Source organism: Ascaphus truei, chromosome 4 (assembly GCF_040206685.1).
Source record: "Ascaphus truei isolate aAscTru1 chromosome 4, aAscTru1.hap1, whole genome shotgun sequence".
Taxonomy (NCBI): Eukaryota; Metazoa; Chordata; class Amphibia; order Anura; family Ascaphidae; genus Ascaphus; species Ascaphus truei.
The window spans coordinates 286,136,963-286,150,477 of NC_134486.1; the positions used below are offsets into that span (position 1 = coordinate 286,136,963).

Consider the following 13,515-nt stretch of genomic DNA (forward strand, 5'->3'; position numbering starts at 1 on the left):
TATTAATATCGATTAGATAAGGAAATTACAAAGTACTCACCACAACAACTGGAAGAATAACCATGAAGGCTAATCCGTACACAAACAAAACCTAAAAAATATTATGTAACAACATTAAACAAAAAGGTTATTAGAGGGCAGAATACCATGCATTGCGGTGCATATGGACAATTTTAAATCCATGAGAATTATAAAAGATTCAAAACATAGGACATATGTAAATGCGGAAAGAATGGAACACAACCCCCAAAATAAGAACTTCTAAAAGCACAATGCTTAATCCCAAGGGACATTAGATCAGGAGTGCACAACCGTCCTCAAGCTTCCCCCCCCCCCTTCAACAGGTTAGGTGGCGCAATCAGTCCCTACTTAAGCACAGGTGGCTCAATCAGAGGCTGGAGTCAAAGGGGCCTATGCAGTAACTTGCGAGAAGGCTGAATTTTGCTGTTTTATTGCGAGATTGGCATGTAGTATGCAGTTGATGGCGGTATGTGTGCGAGTTAACTGAAAAACGGCATATGCAATTGTTGCCGGATATCAAGCGCCGGCGGGGGTGGCGAGAATGGCTATTTCGCCATATTAAGCAGCACTCAGAATTCAGTAGATGCCGAGTAAGATCTCGGGGGTGCGCGGGAGAAACTCCTTGCAAGAAAAGCGCCAAAAAGCTGCGGCAATACAAGAAGGCACCAACAAGCAGGCGAGAGCCGAAAATTTCAGCTGCTAGTGACATTGTTGTGTCATTGTACTGTTGCTGCTGGCAGCGCAGCTTCAATTGTGTTACATGTCATTCAGAACCTGTTACATGTGTTGTTTATAATAAAATACATTATTAATGTTAGCCAAAGGTGTCTGTCTTGTGAATGACAAGAAGCAGGTATGTTCCTAAAACTATCTATTGAGGGACAGCGCTGTGAAAGCCTTGCTAATGTCACTAGCAGCAAGAAACACACTGCTGTGAGTAACAGAATGCGTCAAACTATCATGAGGTGATTTTTTCATGTTCAAAAGTTGCCGCCAAATTCTCCTTCAATACAGATATATGACGTAATCCCCCTCTTGCTGCATGCAAGGGTTACAGTACACACAGCAACTCACTGAAATGTACTGTAAGCTTTGCAACAGAGTCCAACACACAGACACAAATGTACATGAAATGTCACAAGTCACATGCACACATGTATCACCTCTTCACATGTTAAAGAACAGAAGACACAACTGTAGCACTGCACCAGGTATGTTTCTAAAAGTATCTAATTAGGGACAGCAGTAAAAGGTTTGCTAATGTCAGTAACAGCAAGACAGTCACTACCGTGAGTAACTGAATGCTATAAGCAAGAAGGAGGTTTTTTTTATTTATGTGCAGAGGTTGACGCCACATTCAAGTGAAATACAGATACATGCCGTCATCCGCCACTGACTGCAGGAACACGGAGCGCTGCGCCTTGTACTCGCAACATGTGCAACTCACCAATTTCCCTCACAATCGCCATTTACTGCATTTAGCGGCAAATTCCCGGCAAACACAGGAGATTTAAGCGCGCTGCCGACACACACATCGCAAATTGCTGCATAGGCCCCAAAGACTGAGCCTCTGATTGAGCCACCTGTGCTAAAGCTGGGATATACTGAATACTTGTCCTGTTGGGGGGCATGAGGACTGGAGTTGAGCACCCCTGCATTAGATACATTTTCTCAAAGTGGCTGTAGTAAAGCACACGTGAATGTCTGCGGCAGGGGCCATGTCGTGAAAGTGGAGAAGAGCGGCAGGGGGCTACAGAGAGTGGCCAAAATAGCGTGGAGGCCCTTCATCCAAAACGCATTGATAAAGATGTCTAATTAGAGACATACAGATTGCACTAGGGACTAGTTAAAACATGCATACCTAAAATAGGTTTGGATGCTGCAGTGACTCCAAAACTGCATTGATTTGGGCCAAGACATCTTAGAAAATGAACAAAGGCAGTCATTTAATGAGACCTTAAAAATGTTTTGTAAATCAATATTTTCTCGCAGTAAAAACCCATTAATCTAGTAGCATTTTTATACGATTGCTAAATTACATAAAGTCTACTGTTCTGACACACACCAAAAATATTATAGATATATTATGCAGTCTGCTCTCAGATCGGGATTCGATTTTTATCTTTTATTTGCAGGGGCTGAAAAATGTTACTAACCTGCACCAGTCTACCGCGGGAGGCCACGTCAGCCAGTGCAGGAACGACCGTGGCTGCTGCAGAGCCTCTTTGAAAGCAGCGCTGTAAATCACCGCCCTGCTTTGTGAAGTCGCGCCCTCAGCACCTTGTGTAGCACTATGCAAGGCATTGTGGGGTACGACTTTGGGAAGCAGACCGGTGATTGACAGCTGTGTTTCAGCTCCACAAGACATCACCAATCTTCCCACTCTTCATGGGCGGGCGGACAAGTGAGGTTTTTTTTTCTCGCCCCTTTTACTTCTAACTGCTAATAGGTTTCCTGAACTCAAAATAATCGTTGTGGGACAAACAACACTTACCAACATAGAATTTTTCTGATCCACAATCCATGCTGGCAATGCAATACCAAAGCTCGTAGCTGTAAAACAGATACGAGATAGGCATTGTAAGAGGATACAGTACAATTACCTCTGCTATCTTCTTTATAAAAAGCTGGAATGAGGCATAGTTGTTACATATTTTCAGGTGCTTCAACTAAGAGCAATATCAAAATAGGATGACATTTTCCAAATTCACTTCTCATCTTTTTTTAAATTACGGTTATTTGCCATAGAAAACAGAAATATTGTTGAGGCAAGATGCAGTATTGTGTCATTTTAAGACAACAGGACATTAGAAAAATAAAGTTCACATACACATTGAATGAGTCTTTACCTTGTTGTCCATCTGGGTTGCCAAACTCTTCCCAATTCTTTCTGGACTGTTCATCTGTTAAACTAAAACGTAAGTGTGAAAAAAAAAAAAGTTAAAGCAGTAAAATATGAAAACTCCTATATGTCTTTTTTTTTAAATAAATCAGTTCTGCAGTATAAGATAATACAGTCTGCATTTTTTTTTAAACTCCAAATGCCATTTTTAATGATTTTTTAAATCTATTGATCATCCTGTGGTTGCTACAGCAACCATTTAGAGAGCCATATCCACTTCCTCTTTTGAACCAGGCTCTGACACTTTTGAGCTCTGCCCTTTGGCAACAAAGTAGCACAAATAGGTATATTGCTGTGTTTCAAACAGCAGACTATTACTCTGAAAGCTGTAACAATAATGTATTACACTTCGCAATATACTGTTACATATCAGCTGCAGCATTTCAGGCTGCAGCACAAAGGCCACACAGTTATAGCAGGAGCACCAAACAATTGCCAGCTTAGGTAAGAAAGTACAATTATACATTGTCACACGTTCTAAATCTATACAGGGGGGTGGTGGTAGTATTGCTGCTTTAAACACAACGTTTGGAGTACGTAATGTAAACACATTTTGGCTCACGTTTACCAAGCAGTCTTCTGCCATGAAGACACCTCCTGGCGCTGGAAAACACCGTGCAGCCCGTTGACTTATGGCAAAAGACTACTAGGTAAATATGGCCATTAATGTTTTTGCTGCACCTGTGAAGTGTCGTCACACCATTCTGAGTAAAACTCAAATGTGGTGCCATGTGCTGCAACCTGGGCTCAAATCTTTCACATGAATCCTTAAGACGTCCACCTTGACCAGGCCCCAGCAATTAGAGACAATTACTTGTGTGTGCAGTGCAGACAGATAAGACTGGTATGAGCCAAACATTGGGAGTGATTTTGAAGAAATTAAATGGAACCAGATTAGACCAAGTGTGGAAATTCACAAAGCTCTGCACCCAAAATAAAATATGTACTCATTTATTTTCATACTTATAATGTAGAGTTCTCCTACTAGACGTGATAGAGAGAATATTCTCTCTCTCGTCAGACGCCACGTCGTCATGGCAACGCGGCGTCATTTGACTCTGCGCAGCCATTTTGACGAGAGCTGGAAGGGGAAACTTGATGAAGAATGCCGGGAGAGCGCTGTACCACGCCGCTGGTAAGACACTCCAGCGGCCAAATGCAGTCGACTGCATTTGTCGAGACAGACAGAGTCTAGTAGGAGAACTCTACAAATAAATATTAAATAAAAAATAAAAATTATATTATATATAATCACTTGTGAGCACATTCACATGCAGGTCTGCAACCCTGCCTTTCAACCATCATCACCAAGCATACAGCGCTCCCACTGCAGCAAGGGATTCTGGGAAATGAAAATGTATATGGTAAACCTACCCAGCCTAGAAATATTTCAAGGCAAGTATAAACCAACCTCACACTGATGATACCCATCAAGGTTGAAACATGTCTGAGTGGTTTGACTTGCTTTGCATCTTGTCCCATGCTGTGCTTAAAAAGCTCTGTGTACGGCGATGCATCAGCTTAAATGGGCTCCATGTGAATGGATATTCCAGGCAAAAAGGTGACACATTGTGTGCTCATTTGCATGTCATTTTCCAGAATCCCTTGCTGCAGTGGGAGCACTGTATGCTATGTGATAATGGTTGAAATGTATTATTTATATATTATTTATGATTGTCACGTGTAGTACTAATGTGAAGCGCTATGTACACTAATGGCGCTATATAAAGACATACATACATACAAGGCAGGGTTGCAGACCTACCTAAGACATGTGAATGTGCTCACAAGTGATATTCTTTATTGGCTATATATTTTTTACGCCTTTTTCACCCACCATAACTTAAAATGTATATGTGTGTGTGTGTATATATGTATATATGTATGTGTATATATGTGTATATATGTGTATATGTGTGTATGTATGTGAGTGAGTGAGTGAGTGAGTGAGAGTGTATGTACACGTGACATCATGCACGAACATGACAGGGAGGCGTGGCTGTGACACCACGTGAGCGGTTTTCCCTCATTGGCTGAACCGCTCGTGTGACGCGGCCGTCACACGAAAAAAAACAAAATAAATTATATTTTCAAAAATCGCGCGCTCTATGGCCTGCCTCAGAGTTACGGCCTTTAGTTCGCGGCACGCACGATGTCGCACGCGGGCCACTATAATCGCTGCATAAATTAATCAGTCAATGCGTGTGGGTTATAGTACTTACGCTGCGTATGCCTTTGCTATCCTCATAAACATGACTTCATCTCCTCCTTTATCAGGGTGGAATTTCAGAGACAGCAGACGATATTGCTTCTTAATTTCAGAAACCGTTGCACCCTTTGAATACAAATTTTGCATTAGCAGTGGAGTTTCTCTCAGCTAAGCGTCATCTTGGGTTGCAACACCTTATCCTGAATAACGGTTATTTTCAATGTCAGAAGATACATGATTTCAGGGTTAGCAGATACCCATCAGAACAGTAGACACATTAATGAATATTTAAACTATATTTATAATATTGAGCACTTGGTGAATGAGACATTTTTTTAAAAGACATTTTTTTTAAAGCACAAAGTGTTCAGTCAAAAGAGATTTTGACATTGAGCGTTCAAACTCAAGGATGCTGCAACATAACATTACCATATAGTAAATGTATTAGGAAAAGGTTAATACTTACTGGATCCAAACTTAAGACTTCATAAGGGTTGTATTCCTGATATTCCCTGTCTGTTTTGGAAACTTTGTACGCAAGAAAGAGAAATAATGCCCATCCAGCAAGCAGACCTATTTTCCTGTTTAAAGATCAAAAACAATTAGTTGGCACATTAGCACAATATAGCTTTTACATGGAAACATGCAGTCACAGGGCTGTTGATCCCAGCACTAAACTAAAAAGTGACTCATTGCTGCATTTAGGTTCAATTTGTGCATCCAGGTCACACATTGAAATCCTGTAAGAAAGCAGTGCGCAAACTGGGGGGCGCTCAAGATTATTTAGGGGGGGGGGGCGCGGGCTGGGTGCGGGGAAACCTGGGGGTGGGCAGAGCTGTGCACGGGCGACCAGCTCTGTGCTGAGGCTGCTTCTCTCCTCAGTGTCTGTGTCAGAGGGGGCGGGGCTTTCCTTCACTGCACACAGACATCCCCTCCTTTGTTACCCAGTTTTCAGCAGCACGGGGGACAGGAGGAGCAGGCTTACAGTAGTACTTCCTCCCCCCTCACGCCCCCAGGTTAAATCTGTGACTTATGATTTTGTGTTGTGTCTGTCTGGGTGTGTGTGGTGTGATTGAGTGTGTGTGTTGTGCCTGTGTTGGTTGTGATTGAGTGTGTGTTGTGATTGAGTGTGTGTGTTTTTTAGCGCACACACACTGCACACTCGCACACTCACCTGCACACACACTCACAACCCCCTACCCCCCTACCTCCAGTGTCAGCTGCTAGGGCATCGTGGGGCTGCCTGCGGGGATCGGGGCTGGGGGTGATTGGTGCAGGGCTGGGGAGGGGGGGTGGGGGGGATAAATCGGTGCCGGCTGAGAATGCTGTGGGAAGTACGGTGGCTGCCAGCGCCTCACTCCACCTCTCCTCCCGATCGGGCGCGCGGCGTCATTTAAAAAAAATTAGCGGGACCCCGTTTATAGCGCAGTCGGAGCAGGTGGCCCCTGAGGACCGCGCTATAATGGGGCTGAGCTGTATTTGTATTTACATTGTATACCGTTTAATAAAGGTTTTTTTTTTTCATGTGATTGATTACATCAGGCGGGGGGGGGGGCGAGAAATTTCATGGATTAAAAGGGGGACTCAGCATAAAAAGTTTGCTCACACCTGCTGTAAGACATGAAATTCCTCTCATCGCTTTTATGTTTGAGATATACTGCAGGTGTTTTTTAATCTTAAAATGAAGCTCATTATGATTTAAATATTTGCCCTCTTCAACATTCATTTTGGAATAAAATATGCTTATTTTTTTTTTTTGCATAGTCAATGTAGACTGCCCCCACCCCAAAAAAATCTATATATTAAAAAAATGCTTAAATACAACTAGCTGTGTATGTAAGGCCGAGCTTATAGTGCAGGGGACAGCGACGTTGCGTCAAAACAAATGCACTGAATCCGTCACGTGCGTTTATAGTAGGAGCGGCACGACGGTGCTACGGCTTGGTCGCTATCGCTGGAAGTCAATTAAATCACGTCACTGTCGCTGGCACTATAAGCGCGGCCTAACATACACCGTTCTAGCAGATCAAAAAAGTTATTCAATGTTATTCATTCACCATTACTCTTTGTTTTCACCCCTCCCTGTAATCCTTTGTCGTCTCGTCACCTCTTCCCCATCTTAGGCCACGTCCATAGTGCGAGCGGCGCAAACAGGCCGCACCTCTATGAGGCAGGCCATAGAGCGCCCGACAGCGTTTTCAGGAGACAAGAGAATTTGTTTTTTTTCGCACGATGGCCGTGTCACGTGAGCGGTTCAGTCAGTCAATGAGGGTGAACCAGCCACATGACGTCACGCCCCGGTCTCCCAGTCGCTGTGGTTATCAGTCCACAGATCACTTGGCCGATAGGTGCGACCGACACCATGCGTTTCGTCACGCACCCACTATATCCGAGGCCTTACTCTCCTACCTCACGCCATCTCCGCTTTGCACTCTCTCCTACCAGCCTTAGGCCGTGTCCATGGTGGGTGCATGCGCGAGGCCGTTGCTTCACGAGCGCTTCTAGCTGGAGCGATTTCTACCCCCTAGGTAAATGCGACGGGGGGAAAGGGGCGTGTCGGAGGTGTGGCCGCGACGTCATGGAGCTGGTTCTCCCTTATTGGGCGAACCACTCACGTGACCCGGCCGTCATGCGACAGAAACAAATTTATTTCCTTGCACATCATCCAGCATTTTGACCGCACTATGGACGTGGCCTAAAAAGTACTGCCCCATCGCCCAAAAAACGTTGGCCCCCTCCCACTCCCCCCCCCAAAAAACATTTCTTAATGAGCTGACAGTGTAATCTTTTTACTTAAAGAAATGAAAGCGAAAAATGTATTTGGTCGTTTATACAGAGCGCTTGAAAAGCAAGATACTTGGCAGCGTTTGTCGTTTTTAGCCCAAACATTCATTCTCAGTCAACCTATTTAAATATATTCCTTCCAGGTTTTATTTTTCCCGGACCTGGGAAGGACAGCAGCTAACTAAAAGCTACACGCCACACACAAACAAAAGAAAGAGATTACTGAATACATTAAAACAATTAGCATGAAGGCCCCAAGCGGTGACTTACTTTAAAGTAGGAATTATATTTTGCTGCGGCTTGATTGATTTCAACTGGTACCACAGGCAACTTCTATAGATGTGTCGTATTTTTTTCAGTCGGTTTTGTTCTGAGAAAAGCAAACACAAAATCAATATATTTGCAGCAAACATGTCGATTTTCATTTGCACAATAAGTCAGAATTAGCAATGCTCAATAACAATGGGGAAAAAAAAAAAAGTGTAAGTGAATAAGATTATAAAAAAATTAAGCAATATTTATTTTTTGTATTGCACCTAACAAGTCATATGATACACAAGAGAGTTGGGCAAAATACTGAGAAAAAAAAAAAAAAAAGCAAAATGAATCAATACTAAAACATTTTATTTTTGCGGTATAGCTATCACGATTTCATTCCATCAGGAGGGAGCCTGGCACGTTGACCGGGGGTGGGTCGTCATGGTGATGCCCCTCCTATCTGACGCCTCTTCGATGTCGGTTGAGCTGCAAACGAGGCGTCCCTCGTTCTCCCCATCGTCATCGGAAGGAGACGCTCTCCTCGTTTGGCAGGCATTTTCTGCAGTTTCGGAGATGGAGCATCACAGCAGAAAGGATGTGGGTGGTGGGTATTGTTTTGTGGACACTATTTAAGGGTGTTTTTTGTGTCCCTGATGAAGGTGCATGTGCACGAAACGTTGGATGCAACTCTGACTCTTTAGTCATTAAATGACCTTTTTTGCTACATTGTGATTTTTTCAAATCGTCTGGCGTACTTGGCTCCCTTTCGCGGTATTGCTATCAGCCAGGGGATTCAGTGACATTTTACAGACTGCGGGTGACTTGCCGTATAAGACATAGAAGCTTCAAAGATGACAGAATGCCAGTATCACAGCACCTCTGCTTGTATCTTTCCCTGGAGGTTAGCAGCACTCTCCTCCCTTACCTGGAGGATGGTGTTGCCCTGTGTTACCCCATTCCACTCTCCCTAAATTTGCAGGGATAGGGGAACGTATTGGTATTATCAGTGTTCGACAAACCTATACATTTGCTCGCCCCGGGCGAGTGGATTTAACATCGTGGCGAGCTCCTATTGGCCCAAGCAGCACACGTTTGGTACTAGGTGGCGAGTAGATTTTTTTGTGTGGCGAGTAGATTTTTTGGTGATTTGTCAACCACTGGGTATTATTTTAAAATATAGCTTATTAAAAATTGTTGTATATGTTAACTAAAAATACCTTCCACATTTAATATGAAAATAAATAAATAAATGGCGTGCGTGCCGAGCACGTGCGTTGTAAGTGAAACTTCGAGTTTTATCACTGAAATTGTATTTAGATTTTTATGATTTTGATTGAAAGACAGTGACAAAACGCAAAACGTTTAATTTAGAACGGGCGTGCTCGGCACACACACCCCCTTTTTTTTTTAATGGGTCGGCACTGTGCTAGTAGTTCAGCCTGACATGACTAATCCTGATTACTTTTCATGGAGCATGTGTGTGCGTGTGCGTGTGCGTGTGCATATATGTCTCCCCCTTCCCATGGTGTACATGGGACACAAGCTGCCCATTAGATTGTGTGTGTACACATGGACAGGTCTATGCATGTGTAAGGGGCTCTAGCCACTTCTGCGTATGTGCAGACGGCGCTGGTCAGTGTAGCGCATGAAGTCTGCCAGTTTCATTCATGCGCGCGGCTTTGTCCGCTTCCGCATGCATGCACCCGTAGACGACCGCTTCCATGCATGTCGGCCGCTCCAGCACATGGCGACAGCATGCGGTGTGTGTTGGCCATTTTAACACATGCATAGATGGTTGTGTCGATTTCGGAGCTGGCGTGGGTGCTGTAGCTGTTCTGTACGCATGCGCACTGAGCGTGGAGTCGTTATGCGCAATCGGGGTGCAAGACGTGCGATCGGGCCGAAATACAGCTGTACATGCGCATGTCACAATATCCACTTCTGCGCATGCGCAGGGACCCGTACTGGAGCTAGTGATTTGCAGTACACAGCGACGCCCGCGCGGAAAACAGTACAGAGTGACGGCACTTCCGCTACACTTTGCGTTCCCTATGAAGGAGAATCCCTCCTATGAAATTGTAGTAGATGACAGCAAAGAAGTTTCACTTAAAAAACACTTATAAATGGATGCTACTTTCACTGCCAAGGATAGTTGCCATAGGAATTTTTCAAATTTTTGCAATATTTCACATTTTCAAACCTTGATTTCTGTGTCAGTGTAGCTGCATTTCTAGCAAAGCATATATCATTTTTTCCCCCAGAAAAATTGTATTTTAAATTGTCATTTTTCCCATGTGCATAATTCGTCATTTGAATTCAACAATTTAATTAGTTCGTAAAAATAAAAAATCAGGGCATTTTTTTTTTTTTACAAACTTTGCAACGCAGTAGATAATATGGCAATCGGAATTGTGTCTGGATGAGCCATATTACACACACCAGGAGTGTGCAAACTGGGGGGCGCGGTGGTTGCAGAGGCCCCACGCTCGTCCCCACAGCATTTAAAATGAAATGCCGGGGGATCGCGTGAGGCCTCTGCTACTTTACTTACCGTGATTCAGATGGCTGGTGTAACGCGTCGCTATGGCAATGCGGCGCCAAATGATGCATTGACGTCACGCCATGACAACGCAGCGTCATTTGGGTCACATGACCCCGCAGCGTCATTTGACGCCGACCAAAGAGGTAAGGAGGGCACGAGCAGTGAAGGGAGCAGCTTCTAAAGGTTTGCACTCCCCTGACACACACCAAACTCATTTTGTCTATTTTCAGATAAACTAAACAAATTAATATATTAAATGTTATGTTTTTACATGAAAAGGGGTGGCCTCTCCCAAGAACTACACATTTAGATGCACCGCTATTTTCTCATGTAAACACACACACACACACACACACACACACACACACACACACACACACACACACACACACACACACACACACACACAACCTCGGAAGCTCAGAACCCAATTTCACCACATAGATTTGGGTCAAAAAGGAGTGTTACTGGGATTGTGACCTTATTTGTTGAGCTATATTTTGTTAACTACAGTAATTAAACTTATTCACAGATACAACTTTTATTCCCTGAATGTAGGAAATCATCTTTAGGGGGAGGTGCGAGGGAATTTAGCTGTAACAGCACTGGTAATGAAAGTTACCAGCTGAGCGTGCGACCTGAGGATTAGGGTTGTTTGAAGAGTAACAGGTAGCTGAGAGGAATGCAAATCCTCTTGATTGGTGCACACCCTAGATAATTGATTAATCATGTAATTGAATGTGTAGTTCATATGGAGGCAATTTAAAATGTACCTTTTATTAAGTCAATTAAAATATATTATATAAGTCAATACATAAAATATTTCAGCTACTAGAACACACACACCATTGTGAGGTAATTAGGTGAGAAAGTCCAGCTGTGCCACATCTGCTGGAACCAATTGCTTGGTGTGGTGATGATGGGGTTGCCTATATTATAGGTGATAGTCTGTTCTAGTAGCTGAAATATTTTAATTGACTTTATAAAAGGTACATTTTAACTTGCCTCCATACCGCCTACACACGGTCAATGTGATTAATCAATTATCTAAGGTGGGCACCAATCAGGAGGATTTGCATTCCTCCCAGCTACCTCTTACTGTATTTCCTGAATGTACACAGAGAAATCTTGGATGGGTCATTTTGAATGGTCGTATGAAAGCTGACCATGTTCATTGTCCCTGTGGTTGAGGGGTCTTGTGAAACTGAAGTGGTCAAACAATGTAAATGCCAATGTTTATGTAACATGTTTGGGGTTCAATAGACCTCAGGACCAATATTACTTACACAAATTTGGAAGTGCCCTTGATTGACTGGGCCTTTACACTATCAACAGTACCAATATATTTGTTCGAATAAAAAAGTGCCCGAGTCCTTGTGACTGGTCACCAAACACTAAAACAATGCAAATATGAAAGTTGAACAGTTATGTGCGTTTGCATAATATTAGAGCAAGCAATAAGCGCAAGCCCTGTGGTTATCCGAAATATGAATAACTTCGTATCTTTATAACAGGCGATGGTGAGCCCTGCCTATAATACATAGCAAGCTTCAGGGGGGGGCGCCTTGTGATAAGAAATATGGGTCTACTTCAGTTATTCACAAAATAAAAATAGGGAACACGCCACTATTGATTGTTAGGGTTACCTTAATACCATCGCCATGACCTGCACAGTGGGACAAACACCCCTTTGTTAGTACAAAGAAGTGGTTGTATTAGCACATCTTCGTGGTGGCGCTTTACAGTTCAGTGTACTGTATAAGAAAGCACTCCCCACATCAAGTATATCACAATGCGGCCAATATCAGCAATCCAAAAAATATCATCCTCGGGCACTTCTCTGATTCAGTAAAAAAATGCAATTTTATTACATTACATAAATAGTGCAGTACATGCTAAAAAATACAGGTGACATTTAGAGCAATATGCCCTTCATCCAACCATTTGTAATGTAATAAAATTGCCTTTTTAACAGAATCAGAGAATTGCGGAGGATATTTTGGGGATTCGTGATCACCCTTTCTGAGCATGGAGATTGGACAACCACATAACCCAAGAGGAAACATGCTCATTTTGATGGGGAAAGCGTGTGTGCCCCACATCCCACCCCTATATAAAATACAGTTATAATCACATGACCTTTTAGATTGAATCTCTTTGGGGGCAGTGACCCAGTGTATCAGTTTCTCTCGAGTTATATGTACTCTTTATTTTACACTAGCTGATATACCTGGCGTTGCCCGGAGGCAGGGAGGGGGGGCGTGAAAGGCAGGGGGAGGGGGGGCGTGAAAGGCGGGGGGGCGTGAAAGGCGGGGGGGCGTGAAAGGCAGGGGGGCGTGAAAGGCAGGGGTGGGGGGGCGTGAAAGGCAGGGGTGGGGGGGCGTGAAAGGCAGGGGTGGGGGGGCGTGAAAGGCAGGGGTGGGGGGGCGTGAAAGGCAGGGGTGGGGGGGCGTGAAAGGCAGGGGTGGGGGGGCGTGAAAGGCAGGGGTGGGGGGGCGTGAAAGGCAGGGGGGGGCGTGAAAGGCAGGGGGGGGCGTGAAAGGCAGGGGGGGGCGTGAAAGGCAGGGGGGGGCGTGAAAGGCAGGGGGGGCGTGAAAGGCAGGGGGGGCGTGAAAGGCAGGGGGGGGGCGTGAAAGGCAGGGCGGGGGCGTGAAAGGCAGGGCGGGGGCGTGAAAGGCAGGGCGGGGGCGTGAAAGGCAGGGCGGGGGCGTGGAAGGCAGGGCGGGGGCGTGAAAGGCAGGGCGGGGGCGTGAAAGGCAGGGCGGGGGCGTGAAAGGCAGGGCGGGGGCGTGAAAGGCA

At 44.5% G+C, this 13,515-nt stretch overlaps 1 protein-coding gene across 1 annotated transcript in view; it reads right to left on the reverse strand.

Annotated features, from left to right (window-relative positions):
• The window catches only part of SEC63 (SEC63 protein translocation regulator), a 50,255-nt gene that overhangs the window by 25,142 nt on the left and 11,598 nt on the right, over positions 1-13,515 (reverse strand). Inside the window, exons 2-7 of the mRNA XM_075597566.1 lie at positions 8,187-8,286; positions 5,599-5,713; positions 5,146-5,258; positions 2,871-2,932; positions 2,516-2,574; positions 41-91 (exon numbers count right to left, since the gene is read on the reverse strand). Of these exons, the coding sequence (XP_075453681.1) occupies positions 41-91; positions 2,516-2,574; positions 2,871-2,932; positions 5,146-5,258; positions 5,599-5,713; positions 8,187-8,286 (500 nt within the window). The remainder of the gene's footprint in view (positions 1-40; positions 92-2,515; positions 2,575-2,870; positions 2,933-5,145; positions 5,259-5,598; positions 5,714-8,186; positions 8,287-13,515) is intronic.